At 38.4% G+C, this 15,135-nt stretch overlaps 1 protein-coding gene across 1 annotated transcript; it reads left to right on the forward strand.

The window, feature by feature from the left end:
* Positions 1–660: 660 nt before the first annotated feature.
* LOC141821365 (protein THYLAKOID FORMATION1, chloroplastic-like) lies at positions 661–5,857 on the forward strand. The gene is made up of 5 exons (XM_074708790.1): positions 661–949; positions 1,724–1,994; positions 3,266–3,482; positions 4,702–4,817; positions 5,501–5,857. Exons 1-5 carry the CDS (start codon positions 775–777, stop codon positions 5,586–5,588), a joined length of 867 nt encoding a protein of 288 aa, XP_074564891.1. The 5' UTR covers positions 661–774; the 3' UTR covers positions 5,589–5,857.
* The last annotated feature ends 9,278 nt before the right edge of the window (positions 5,858–15,135 follow it).

The raw sequence follows: 15,135 nt of genomic DNA on the forward strand, positions 1-15,135 counted from the left end.
TATCAGCTTCACGCTTCATGATTTGGACGGCGTTAGAAGAAGACAATCGCTCTACTTCCACAGCGAGAAGCTGGCCTTTGCTTTCGGGGATATGTCGGCTGCTCGAGGGGTTAAGCTTCGGATCATGAAGAATCTTCGAGTGTGTGGAGATTGCCATAATGCTTACAAGCACTTCTCCTTCATCACCAACAGAGAGATCGTATTGAGGGACAAGTACAGGTTTCACCACTTCAGCAAAGGGGCGTGTTCCTGTGGTGACTACTGGTGACAAATTTAACAATTTTAGCTTTTTTCTTTCTTTATAAAGAACAATAAAAGAGATCAGAATGATCAATCATCGATACAGCACTGGTTTATTCTTGGTTTATTCTTGGTGTATTATAATTTTAACATGTAAGCTCACTGAGCACAGTCGATATTTCTGTTCTTACGATCATCTCCATTAACCTGGCTGATTCATGCAGATTGTATAGAAAATCTCTTGCTTTTGGATGTATCATGTACGTAGATGGAGAGAGAGACAAGATAACGTGGTGATTTTTTCGTTTGGATATATAAAATGAGGTCCTCAGTGATCGAATTGCCAAGTGGCGTCGTGCTATTGGTTGACTAGCTTTTTGTGAACATGGGATAAGGCGTTCCCCTCCCTCACACAGTCTTCTTCGCCCTCTTCCTACCGGTGATGCAATTCCTGTGGCGGCCGACGACCACCGTACTTCTTCAACAACCGTAGTTTCGCTCTGTGCCAACAAAGCTCTCTTTGAAGAATCTCTAATGGCCTCTATTCCATCTGCTTCCTTCTCCTCGCTCTGCAGACAAGCCTCGGAGAGAAGGTCGTCCTTTGCCGGCGTCTGCTCCTCCTCCGTCACCGCTCTCCGTGGATCTCGATTTGAAATTCGTAAGATCAACAAACGGATGGTCTTCAGCTGCGTGGTGGCCGCCGCAAGCTGTGAGCTTCATGTTTTAAACTGTTTTACCAAACCCTAATTTTGTCGATTACCCTGTTCGATTCTAGTTGGTCATAACTGCGATTGGCTTCAATCTTCCATCTTTACCTAAAATAATATTTGACACATCTTTTTCCGCTGTAATCGTCTTATGTTTGCTTAGCGTTCGAGCCTGCGAAATCAATCCTCTTTGCTAAGATTTCTTTTTTATGGTAGATTTTTTCTTGGTTTTGGTGGATATCGTTTCATCTAACTTGTATACTACCTCAGAAAATTTGTTAGATAGCTTGCCATTTGATTGACCGTAGTAGATTGAGCTCACTTTCTCAACAATCTTGCTTCTGATAGGTTTTTTCTGGAATGCAGAAGTTGTATTTCCTTAGTTCATGACAGACTTTTTACTAATCTGGTTTTCATGCTTGTTTGATTTGCTTGAACTCTCTTTTGTTTTGGATTTTGATCTTGAAGGGTGTTTTAGTTCATCAACTTAGTTCCTATATCATCCTTCCATTATTCTATAGTATTTTGCATCTTTTTTTTAGATTTCCCACAGTTTCAATATATAATGCTTCACGCTTCACTAATGTCTTGATTAGAATAAATGAGCACAGAAAGCTGCTTCAGGCCCTCATGTTTTCTTTCAATTCTTTTTTGGCAAAAGATTAGCATATTTTGTTCTTCTTAGTTATTTATTTCATGTTAAATTAGGCAAGAATTATGAGATTAGACTTGTTCATCAATATCTTTATATCAACTTTTTTTCATTTACTGATTAGATGTGCCACCCACTGTATCAGAGACGAAATTGAGTTTTCTCAAAGCATACAAACGACCAATTCCAAGCATATACAACACTGTGTTGCAGGAGCTTCTTGTGCAGCAACATCTGATGAGATACAAAAAGACTTATCAGTATGATGCTGTCTTTGCACTTGGCTTTGTAACCGTATATGAACAGCTGATGGAAGGGTATCCCAACAGTGAGGATAGAGATACCATCTTCCAGTCGTATATCAGGGCTTTGAAGGAGGATCCTGAACAGTACAGGTACTTGAAATTATTGCAACACTACCTGATAAGTTTTTGAATTTATCCACCTTAAGCATTGTCCAGGAGATTCTTTGAATGAGAGTAAGTTTGCTCCTTTTCAGCATATATTTTAGTTACAAAAACATCCTCTTTTCTTACGAATGTGAACTTGCTTACATTGACTCTGGAGGCGCACTAAACTACCTTTTCTATGTTTTGATACTCTCAAGAAGTATCCTGCGGCATCCCTTTAAGCTAAGAACATCTTTCAGTGATGAACATGAATTAAAGTATTCCATAATAGACCAATGTTTCAAAAACCAGATTAGGCATCAAACCAAATAGGCCACTGGTCTATGGTCAACAAGTCAAATCAGTCTAACAGAAATAAATTAATAAATATTTATTTTACAAATATATCTTGATGATGCATATTTACTACTAACGAATATATTTAAAAATCATTTGCACCATATATAAATGTAGTATTTATACATTATCACATTATATACCACAACCAACTATACTAATACTTGTTCGACAAGAAATCACAAGTTTATAAAATATTACATTAATGCTATGGGCATATCACAATCACAATCATCATCAATAAATATATCATAAATTCATCAAACTCCTATAAATAATCATATTAATCACCAAATGACCAAACATATTAAGTAATTCATTAAAACTTGCATATTTATTACAAATATTTTAACATTTCATATCATTAATAAAATAAATACTAATGCCAATAAAATTTATTGTATAATTTTAAAAATTAAAAAACTAAAACTATACCTCCTTTGTTTTGTGAAGATTGAAAAGACAAGCTATAAGATTGTTGGGATATTGATTATCAATGAAAGGAATAAAAATTAAAAATCCAATGGGAAAATAAGTTTTGATTGAGAATTTTAAATATTATAATTATTAGAAAATTGAATGATGTGAAATGATTTAAGGGACAATTATTATTAGGTCAGCAGGCATGGCTTCAATAGGCAATTTTAGTTAAGTTTTTTTTTCCTTATTTTTTAATTTTTTTTCAATGTTTTCTGTGAAAAAAAAGGAAAAACAGGGCTTGACCTTATTCAGTTCTGGTTTTTTTAGCTGGTTTAACTGGGTTTACAAGAAAACGAGTATTGCCTAGAATGACCTTTTAACTGGCCGGTTTCTGGTTGAACCAACTGGTCCGGTCTGATTTTTAAAACACTGCAATAGACTTCAAGCATTAATATGGATATAATTTCTCTGATTGTACAGACTAGTTTTTGCTTATGCAGAATTGATGCAAAGAAATTGGAAGAGTGGGCGTCATCTCAAACTCCTACTTCTTTGGTAGATTTTGCCTCTAGAGAAGGAGAAGTAGAAGCCATTTTGAAAGACATCTCAGAGCGAGCACAGGGCAATGGAAATTTTAGCTATAGTCGTTTCTTTGCAATTGGACTGTTCCGTTTGCTTGAGCTGGCAAATGCAACTGAACCTGCAGTGCTCGAAAAGGTTGTCTTTTTTTCATTACATCAACTACGTTTCCTGTAGTGGTTCCTTTTGATTTTTTGTTTGCTGTCTAAGTTATTTTAAGTCACTAGGTGGTAGACAGTAAGAGGTTGTTGAGTGAAGGTGCAAGTGAAAACCTACCAAAATTGAAGCCCACACTTTAGTAATATTAAGTGATTTGCATGTGTAATATAGATATATGCATGCCACATAACTGTAAATTCACCTGAAAATAACACTCAACTCCTATATTAGGTACTAATTCAATCTAAAATAATATCCATAAATAAATTTCTAACATTTTCACATGACAACACAATGTGTACAATATGACTCATAAGTTTATATTTTATAACACCACAATTAGTTGTGATACTGAAAATTTGAGCTATCCAAATTATATAGTCCTTATCATCACTGAGAAAAAACTCAAAATAGTTGGACACCTCAGCTTTCTTTCTTTCTCTTTTCTGTCTTGTGATAGATAGTGGAGGAAACACAAACATCTAATCACAACCAAATTAAAGCTGGCCAAATAATAGATATAGGAAAGTAAGAAGCCATCTGAAAATTTTTTATTAGGCACACTATTGCATGATGTACGCAACCTAGCACCTTCCTCGTGCCTAGGAAAACTTGCCTCGCCTCTATGCTCAAATTGTGGCATATATTGCTTTTGCATGCCTTTTACTAGCACTGAATTTGCTTACTAGGTGATGGAGTCACATATTTCACTCATACCAGGCCGTCTTACTTTTGATTTTTCTCATTTTGTATATTGTGGACTTTGTATAAAACTTCTTTCATAATTCATACTTTATGTTTGATGCGGTAAGACTTATTAGCTTTAATCCCTCTTTGTATTGTTCAAGAAAAGCTCCATATTTGGAGAAAGTTATAGCTTTTTTTTCTTGCATTGAAAGAATTATGAGTCATATATCTACTGGAAATAATATGGGAACATCTTATTCAGAAACCAAGCATCACTATGAATCATGGTGTAGAGTTTGATCTGTATATAACCCTTCAAACTCCTATAGTTAATTTGTAAAATAATATTTGATATTTTGAGGCTGTGATTGTTGATTTGAAGGATTGACTTTGTTGTCTGAGGCTCTAGCTTGTCACATAAGGTGGTCCAAACTTGTGCATACTCACTTCATGAAGATTAGTTTTGCATTGCTTTCTGTAGAGCATTAACTCAACCTTTGTTGTTCTACAGCTTTGTGCTGCATTGCACATCAACAAGCCTAGTGTTGACAGAGATCTTGATGTATACCGCAATCTTTTGTCCAAATTAGTACAAGCCAAGGAGCTTTTGAAAGAATATGTTGACAGGTAAATTATTACTATAAAATATGTTGATTCTTTTTCTTCAAATTACTTTTGAAGTTTGTTCAATACCACAACTACCCAAAGGTGTGCATCCTAACTATTGAAGTCTGTTCTTTACTTCAGCATTAAACAATAAGTTTTGTGAAACTCCAAAAGAATAAGTATGATATTCTCTTTGTTTGTCTTCAAATTACTTTTGGAGATTATTGATAGCAAGCCATTAATCAGCACCCCAACTATTTTGGGTTTGTTCACCGTTAAACATTTTGGTGCATACTGCACAACATAACTGAGTATGGTTCTTCATAGGCTTATGATATGTTGCATCAGCCCCTGCACCTTATGGTTACTGCTATATTCATAGTCGGAAAGTTAAAACGAAGTACCACTAAAGCATTCTACTGTTGCAGATGCTTATTGATAATCTGGTAGTCATACATCCATTCTGTGCAGAAATACAGCTTTTCCTAGAAAATAAATGATGAAATCTAAGTAGTGTTAATGCTCTTATGTTTGATTTCATGCCAAACCGCCATGGAAGATTTGCGTACTGCTGATTATCTGGAACAAAATTAACACTATCTGTGCATGTCTAAGTAGTTAGTATGACGATACCACATAGATTGGGATCCACTCCACTAAATGCTGATGTCTAATGTAGCTACTGTTGAATGCCGCTTATGCAGAGAAAAGAAGAAAAGAGAAGAAAGATCAGCGTCTCCGAAGGCTAATGAGGCCGTCAAACAGTTCGTAGGAGATATTTCTGTCTTTTGAGCATTGACTTTGCGGCATCGACAGGAACCAGGCCGTAGCTAGAACTTGTTTGAAATAAGTTTAAGCCTGATCATTACTTTTCTACTTGTTTGTAGAAGCAGCTCCAAGTTACTAGGTTTGTGTATGCGGCTCTCTTTATACACAATTGTCTTATTTGGGAGAATGAGCAAGCTTGAAGTGTATTCATCTGCATCATGTATTTCGCTTAATATTGATTTGCTCTCCTAGATATTCATGTCGGTGCATGCAATATCAGATAATTAAATTCATATTTTAATGTTCAAAAAAAATTTAAAATTAGATATTATGGATTTAAAGTGGGTCTTAAATGTGTAGGTCATTGTGAGCAAGTTTGATAACTGTTTGTATTGTCGTGATACGGTATCAAACAAAGTATCTGTCTACACTAATATAGTATAGGGGTAAATCAGATTGTCTCTCACAAAGAATATAACTGATGAATAACAATGTTAGAATTAATTTATTTATTTGTAATTTTGGGGTATTAGATTTTAAACTGTTAAAATTTAAGGACAGTAAAAGAAACAAATACAATTGATAAAAATAAAAATTTATTAAATCACAAGCATGGTGAAATTAATGAAGATATAATTGAATTAACTATGATCGATCGTAAATGAATTCATGAAAATGTAAGCACAATAATCGAATAACAATAAAACATGTAACACTCCCAAAGCAAACTAACTAATTCATGGAAGGAATTAAACAACTTTAGTTCAAGAGCATGAGGGAAATCAACCAAGTATGTTAACATCAAACAAATCAAGTAAAAACTACACACTAATTGATGAATGAGTTTCTCTTGATCAGCATTAGGGCTTACAGATCGAGCTAGGGAACTCTCAAATTCGTGATGAATCATTATAAAGAGAAGAAGACTCGGTAGAGGGATGATCAGAAGTGTCACCGCTTGATGAAGACGGTGGTGGCTTGATCGATGATGAAGGTAAGGATGGATCTTCTGAAGAGGAAGGGAATCCCCAAACGTCTCAAGCTCTGATGATTATAGTTGGTGATGGAATCCGAATAGAAAGGGAACCCCCTCTCTTCCTCGTCCAGTGAATTGCGGTAGAAAGGGTAGATAGATCTCGCCTAGTTTATTGTGAAGGTGAAGGATGGAGATGAAAGGGAAGGGCGTGTAGATGAAGTAGGGAATCTCCTTGCTTCTTCGATGGAATGGAGCTCTAGTGGAATAGCTACAGATGGTGTTAGTGTGTGGTGGAGAAGCTGCGATCTAGATGGATGAGTCGTCAGTGGATGGGATATGGCCAAAATTTGGATGGAGTGGATAGGGAAGGGAATTCCCTTTACCCCTATGGTGGATGGAACTCCGGTGGTGAAGGATGAAAAAGATGAGTGTCGTCGGTCCTCTTTTTTGTTCTTCCTGCAATCTCTCGATCTCCAATCTAAATGGACAGTTGGAATCACTCTAGATCTGAATCTACGGTACATATCATCCCAGATCTAAATCTATAGTCATGATCTCTTCTCTTTTGAATTGGAAAACTCAAATCTTGGTGGAAGGCTCCATTTACCCTATTCACAAGCTCAAGTTGGTTCTATTCGAGTCCAAGTCAGCCTTGATCTCCTACAAAGTCATGTTCAAATCTTTAGATATAATTCCATAAATATAAGAGAAATCATATCAAATCCTAAATTAAATTCAAAGTCGTAAAATATGATATAAATGCAAATTTCAACACATGAGCATATCAAAACACAAGTATAAAAACTAAAATATTATATCAAAATGTCAGTTATCATTAGACACCAAGCAAAGAAAGATCAAATATGTTGATGAACTAGACATTTGGAAGAAGAGACTTGCAAGACCGAACATCAAGTAGGAGGAAGCCTTAGTGAGACACTAAGCAAAAGAAGTCCAAATGGATTAGCAGGATCAAATGTTTGATAGGTAAATTTAGCAAAGATCTTTCTAGACAGAAGGTTTTGGGGAGAGTCTTATACCTTGGGACGAGAGTAATCCTATAGCTAGGCGGTGATCCAATTAAGAAACCACCGTAGTTTTCAAAGTCAAGATTAGATAGTTTTTAACTATCAAAATAATAGAGAATGCACGATTATATTTTTTTTATTTGCTAACTCTATTTTACAAGACTACTTCTATCTATTGTGTTAATTTTGTTTTATAGAAAATACGCTTTCGGTCAATCAAAAGGTATGTTCGATTTATCGGACGGTTCGGACAACTGAACAAGTGGGTTTGGTTGATTGATGACCAACGTGGTAGAAAAAGCTGACATGACATCAAATGATTAGACCATGATATGTGGCTATGCATTAAGAGCATTTCTTCGAAACACTTTATGAGTATATATGGTTATCCATACAAAATATCTAGGGATTAGACGAGCTTTTGTGAATTGAAATTGCATGAGTAGGCTAACTTGAACCCAATGAAGAAAGTTATTACTTTGGTTGCAGGTCAAATAAGGAGCAAGGAGACCAAATCAAGTCAGGACCAAAACTTGAATCAGAGGATGAATCAGAGTCGGACAAAGATGGCGAGGAGCTAACTTCAAAAGTTGTGAATTTAGTCCAAAAAATGATAAAGAAAAATAAGAGTTTCACAAAGAAAGATATCAAAAGAGTGATACAAAATAAAAGCAAGCAAGCAGCTTAGAATAAACAAGCAAATTGAAAGCAGAGGTAATTTGCCATGGGTGCTACGAGAAAGGGCATTATAAATTAGAATGCCCCAAACTAAAGGAGGAGAAACCCAAGAAACAACTAAGGAAGAAGGTGCTCAAGGTCACTTGGGACGAGTCATCTTCAAAAGAATTTGATTCGAATGAATTAGATTAAATCAGCTTCATTTTGTTATTGGCTAAGGAGGATGCAGTTAAGTTTGAGTCTGAGTCAGAACAAGAGCCCAAGTCAAAATTGGACCTAGACCAATAGGACTTAGATGATGAGATAACATCTCCCTTAATAGAAAAGTTATATCCTGTAATTACATGCTTAACTAATAAATTAGCTAAATCCAAAGAATGGGTTAGGTCACTCCTTAAGGAGGTAAAAGATCTTAAAGGGGATATCAACCTTAGTTTTTCAACTAATCAAGTTCAAGAAGGAACCTCAATTTAAGTTTAAAAACTTAAAAAAGAGAATTCTCTCTTGAAAGGTCAAGTTGAAGAGCTTAAGGTTACGTTGGAAAAGTTCACATCGGGCACCAAGTATCTAGACATGATACTTGAATCTCAATGAGCTGTGTATAACAAATTCGAACTTGGATACAAGTCAAAAACTAATCATAGATCATATATTTCTTTAGTAAATAGACTAGGAAAGATAAAGTACGTGGATTTAAATAAGACAATCAATACTGGATTTCTAAAGAACAAATTCATTATTTTGATAGAAAATATCAAAGTTTTGATTAGGGGGAGATAATTTATTTCATAATCATATTAAATGAAGCATCAATTCAGGGGGAGCATTCATACTTTTATTTAATTACTTTGTTAATTTAGTTAACTATTTGTAATCTTAATTAAAATGGTCAGGTATCGCTTCAAGGGAGCCACAAAACATATTCAAGAAGCTGGCCACCTTCTTAACCTTCCCTTGGACTTAAAGAAAGTCTTCAACAAGATTCCCTCGGAAGACCTTGATGATGTAGAGTAGGGCAGTTCTATTTGTGTTCCCCTTTGGCAGGCTATAATGCAACATTCAAATTTTCTAATAAAAATAAAAACTTCTTTTGCCATGTTGAGTAACCTTTATAATATAGATTACTTATTGTTCTGTTGCGTCGAGTAAAAAATTAGTATAATAAAATCTAAGTTTTGGAATGGAATAAAAGACTTATCTTTTGCAATATGTCGAGCTGAGTCATGTAGAGTCGTGGAATTAAGTAGGAACTCGTGTAGGCCCCTGAGCATCTTTGACTTGGCATAAGGAGTCAGGACGGCGCAAGGATTCTAGCATCTTCTATAATTTTTACAATAAGATAATATGTAAACCTAGAAACAGAATGAAAACTTATCATTTGTGATGTTGAACAATTAGTTGGAGCGCATGTTAAGTTGAGAGAGTTATGGGATCACGTGTAGACTAGATGTGCAAATCCGGAAGAGAGGAACCAAGTGTTCACTATGATCTTGTCGTCAAAAGAATGTCAAGATTTGGAAGTCAAATCACAAACTTATCATTTTCCTTATTAAACAATTGGTTGGAGCGTATGTTGAGTAGAGAGAATCATGGAATCACGCATGGACTTGGGGCGTGGACCCGAGATCTTCGAATGCGTGGGAGCACAGATGTCTTTTAGACTCGGGGTATGGACTTGAGATCTTCGAATGCGTGGAAGAACGTGTGTCTTTTGGACTTGGTGTAGGGACCCAAGATTTTTGAATTCATGGGAGCGCAGGTGTCTTTGGACTTAGTGTAGGGATCCGAGGTCTTCAAATGTGTAGGAGCACGTATGTCTTTGGATTTGGTGTAGAGACTCAAGATTTTTGAATGCGTGGGAGCACGCATGTCTTTGGACTCGGTGTAGGCATACAAGGTTTTCAAATGCGTGAGAGCATGTGTGTCTTTGGACTCGGTGTAAAGACCCAAGGTCTTTAAATGTATGGGAGCACGTGTGTTTTTGGACTCGATTAGGGACCCAAAGTCTTCGAATGCATAGAAGCACGCATGTCTTTGGACTCTATACAGGGACCCAAGGTCTTCGAATATGTGAAAGCACGTGTATCTTTGGACTCAGTGTAGGGACCCAAGGTCTTTAAATGTGTGGGAGAACGAGGTCTTCAAATGCATTGGAGCATGCATATCTTTGGATTCAATGTAGGGACTCGAGGTCTTCGAATACGTGGAAGCACACATGTATTTGGACTCGGTGTAGGGACCCTAGTGTTTGAGTTTTTAGGGATATGAATGTGTTTTAGAGAGGAGAGATAATCCTTATCACCAAAGAAAAAGGACAAGTACAAAAGAATATATTTGTGATAAAGTATAAAGTGGTACCCAGAATTCTTATATGTGATAAGATCGTAAATGCACCACTTGCCATGGTCGATCGAATTCCTTGCCTTCTAAATCCTCCAAGTAATATGCTCATGAGCTTAGTTTTTAGAAAATTTGATAGGGACCATCCCACTGAGGCTCCAGGTTCCCCACATCACCCATATGCTTGACTTTTCTCCAAATAATATCGCCGACCTAAAAAGAACAAGGAATGACTCGTTTGTTATAATTCTGGCATATTTGCTGTCGATAAGGTGTGAGCCGAACTGCCACTTTCTCTTGAGTTTTAGTGATCAGGTTGAGCTTGAGGGATCGCTTGGTGGGATTACCAGAGTCATATGCTTGTACTCGAGCAAATTCTATGTCAATTTCAACATGAACGAGCGTTTCGCCTCCATAAACTAGGTGGAAATAAGTCATCTTCTGCTTTCCCTAGGAGTAGTTCTGTAAGCCCATAGGATATTCGATAACTCTTCTACCCAAGTGTGATCAACGTAGTCAAGATTGATATTAAGTCCTCGGATAATTTCTCAATTGGTGACTTTTGCTTGTCCATTGCTCTATAGATAGGCAATCAAGGTGAAAGTCTATTAAATGCCAAATTCTTCACGACATTCCTTGAGCTTGCGTCCTTGAAATTGACTGACGTTGTCAAAGACCATCTTGCGAGGCAGTCCATACCAACAAATAATGTTCTTCCATAGGAATTTAAGCACAGCATCTTCTATTATCCAAGCTAGAGGTTAAGCCTTCACTCACTTGGAGAAATAGTTGACCACTACTAAGAGAAATTTTTTCTGGTTGGGCCCTGTAGGGGAAGGGCTGATAATATCCATCTTCCATTGATCAAAGGGGCAAAAAATAGTTGATATCTTCAAGAACCTTATAGGGGTGTTGGAGAGATTTTGATGTTTTTCATAGTTAATACAAGTGCGGATTAACTCAGCTACGTCTATTTATAGAGTCGGCAAAAAATAACTAACCAGTAATGCCTTTATGGCCATAGTGTAAGGACCTTGTGAGATAGAAGAGGGGTTGAATAGCTCCACTCGATCGAGTTTGAACCTTCGTCGCTGAAGAAACTCCTCTCTACACACCCTCACAACTCAAGCAATGCTAACACAAGAGGATTTTACTTGGTATCTGCCTCCTTAAGGCGACTAATCCAAGGGTCTTCACTCGGCTCACTCTTCCACTATATCCTCTCTTTCTCGGACAAATCCCGAAGGCGGAGAAACCTTCTTACAATAGATTATAACAAAGTGTACAATCAATCAAGCACAATGAAGAGAAAAGAAGAGAGATTACACAATAAGGATGCTTCTTCTTCTTCAAGAAATTGCTCCAAGCTTTGAGGGAGAACACAAGCTGGTCTCTTGATCAGTAGGGCATAAGAACTTGGAGCTTCAACAGTAGTGAGAGTCTCTTCCACGAAGTGCACTCACCATTTAAACCAGTTCAGTTTTTAAGTCATCAGTCGACTGGTTTTACCATCCCAGTCGACTGACTTGGTCAAAATCCGAAAACGACTACTGAACTGCTAAAGTCACGCCTGATTTCTGTCGGAATTTAAACTTCAGTCGATTAACTTTTCCCATCAGTCGATTAATCTTATCATAGTTGACTGATGTGGATGATCAGTCGAGTCGTTTAAGCTTCTGTTCGCTGCCAGTCGACTGAAGTATAACCCCAGTCGAGTCGATTCTCTTCTGCCTGCTTATAAGACAACCTCAGTTGTCTGATCTCCAACCTCAGTCGACTGATCAAGGAATCCGACTCGACTGGCGTGTGTTTCAGTCGACTAACGCAGAGTATCAAGCGTGCCAGTCGATTGACCTTACCAAATCAGTCGACTAACTTCAGGATATAGTGGCTGAAATGAGATCTTATTGAGTTCTTTCCTCACTTAATCAAGTGTCTGGTCGTCGACCTTCTTGATCTTCATTCGCCTTACATCGTAAGGACTTTCCGTGCCAAGAGTCTCTGCTCCTCGACCCTCTTGGACTTCCCTTGCCAAGAGTTCGCTCCTCGACCCTCTTGGACTTTCCTTTTGCCTTACGTCCGGTCTTCTCACCCGCAAGGACTTTCCACGCTTTGCCTTACTCCGTAAGGACTTTCTCATGGCAAGAGCTCGTTCCTTGACCCTCTTGATCTTTCCTTCACTTGCCTTACCCTGTAAGGACTTTCCTGCACACTTGACACACAAGTTAGATATCTCATCTTGTGTTCTAAAGTTTATTGATGTCAAACATCAAAATATAACTCAAGGGCATGATTGCAACAACAATCTCCCTCTTTTTGATGTTTGACAACCTCAACAACTTTAGAACACTATATATTCTCCCCCTTTGGCAAATAGCAAAAATGTAGAACACAAATTAGCACAAGAATATAGAAAGAGATAATGATAGAAGGAAGCAAGACCTCCCCCTAAACTTATGCATGCATCTGGATAATCGTAGAAACCACATAGAGACATAAAAGCAGCGAAAAATATATAAGACATTACACAATATCCAAAGAAACAATATATCCAAGACACATGTAACCATAGTATCAAACCACCTCAAAAATAGCAAGCATAGCACTGCTTAAACATCCATACATCATCAAGCATGAATACAAACAAAAGTTTGAGTACAACATCAAAAACTAAGAGTCATACACGTTGGAAATTCAAGTTCATACAGCAATAAGACAGAAAAATACAAAGAAAGTAGCTATCAGTCTAGATCCATAGGAGGAGGATCATCACTAGTAGGTGCTGCACCGGAGACAAAGGCCGGAGGCGGAGGGGGATGACTAGACATCCAGGAATAAAACATGGAGGTCAGTTGATCAACTGAGCCAGTCAAGTGAACAACGACCTCGTCAATAGCATCAAGGCATCCGTCAACAGTGTCAAGGCGGCTGATCATCTCGAGACGCAGCTCCTCGATCCGTGTGTCCATAGACTCAAAGGTCGTGTCAAGATAGTCGCTGATCTCCTCCTCAGGCTCATCGTCATCAGCTCGTCTGGAGCCGGCAAAGCAGGTGCATCTGCAGCTGCCGCAGCACCCTCAACGACCTCGGCACCCTCTGCTCCCTCTACACCCTCACCCTCCATGGCGCCAAGCTCGTCCAAGTGTTAATCATGGCCCTCCATCTACTCCATGCTATGATAGGCTCGCTGCATCTCGGCTAAAGAAAAATTCTTCAATCCAATGCCATCGAAATCCGTGACCGGCTTGACATTCGCCCTGTCCCTAGCAACATCAATGCCTACGGATGCAAGCCATGCAGTGATAAGATGGGTAAAGGGCATGTGGATCTTCCTCTGAATGGGTACCGTATAATGAAGAATGCAATGAAATATCTGAAGGGTGATATCAACCTCTAATCTCTAGCGAAGGGCGTACATGAGAAAGAGGTGACTCAACCTCACATAGGCCTGACCGCGAGTGACTAAAGGAAGAAGACATTCAACTATGACTTTGTAGAGAATATTGTCCGGGCCGAGAGACCCTGGGCAGAAAACAAATTCTTTCGCAAAGGTTGAGCCCGGTGGAAAAAATGTTCAAACATAACATCAACGGTGACATAATCAAACGGAGTAGCTAGAGGCTCGTGGAGTACAGAAAAACAAACAAAAGTGTTGTCTGCAGGACGATAACCCAGAAAGGTACGCCAAATGGCCAGCAAAAAGTCAAGGTCTTTCTTGGCAACATGGGTGCGATACAGAAGGGGTTCTTCACTCACACATCTAAGGTTATCATAAAATTCTGCCATGAGATCGAGGTTAATCGTGGTGGTACAAAAGAGAATAGTGGCCAACTGATAGTGAGCAATGATTTCCACCACATCAGGACAATAATCCCTAAAGAAACGCTCATTAAGGTATCGAGTGGCTATAATCTTGAAGGTATAAAGATTCTCAGCTGGACCCTTGCCCTTGGAGGGAGCCCTAGATGAACCCTCACCACCCTCAACGCGCCTAGATTTGCTTCTATGTGTATGTATGAATGCAACGATAATAGGCAGTTTGTAACAATAAAATGATACGAAATAAGAAAAATTGGAAGGAAAGAGGGTTACTTTGGTGCCATTCGGACGGATGGGAAATGCACGGAACAAATTGAGGAGAAACCCGCAGCTCGTGCGGAGGAATCACTGGAGACAGCCGGAAGAGGGCTAGGTTCGTTGTCGGAGACAACCGGAGACGCGAACGGGGTCGAAGAAGAAAGCTTCACCGGTGAGGGACGAGCGCGCCGGCGATTAACGAACGAACGAAAACACGGTGAGGAGATGGCCGGAGACGCACGCCGGAGAAGATCGGAAACTCTGGAGAGGAGAAGTTCACCGAAGAGGGAATACGTGCAGTCGGCTTGCGAATTGTGGGTTTAGTGTTTTTCGGCGTTCTCGCGACTTAAAACGCGCTGAGAAGACATCAGTCGACTGACTTCAAAAACTCAGTCGACTGATATTAATCTAGTCGACTAAGCGACAGGTTCAGTCGAGTCAAAAACCGTTCTGCGTTCAAAATTAGCAGCGT

This window comes from Curcuma longa, chromosome 2, assembly GCF_044706935.1.
Source record: "Curcuma longa cultivar G26 ecotype Majalengka, Jawa Barat chromosome 2, ITB_CL_G26_1.1, whole genome shotgun sequence".
Taxonomy (NCBI): Eukaryota; Viridiplantae; Streptophyta; class Magnoliopsida; order Zingiberales; family Zingiberaceae; genus Curcuma; species Curcuma longa.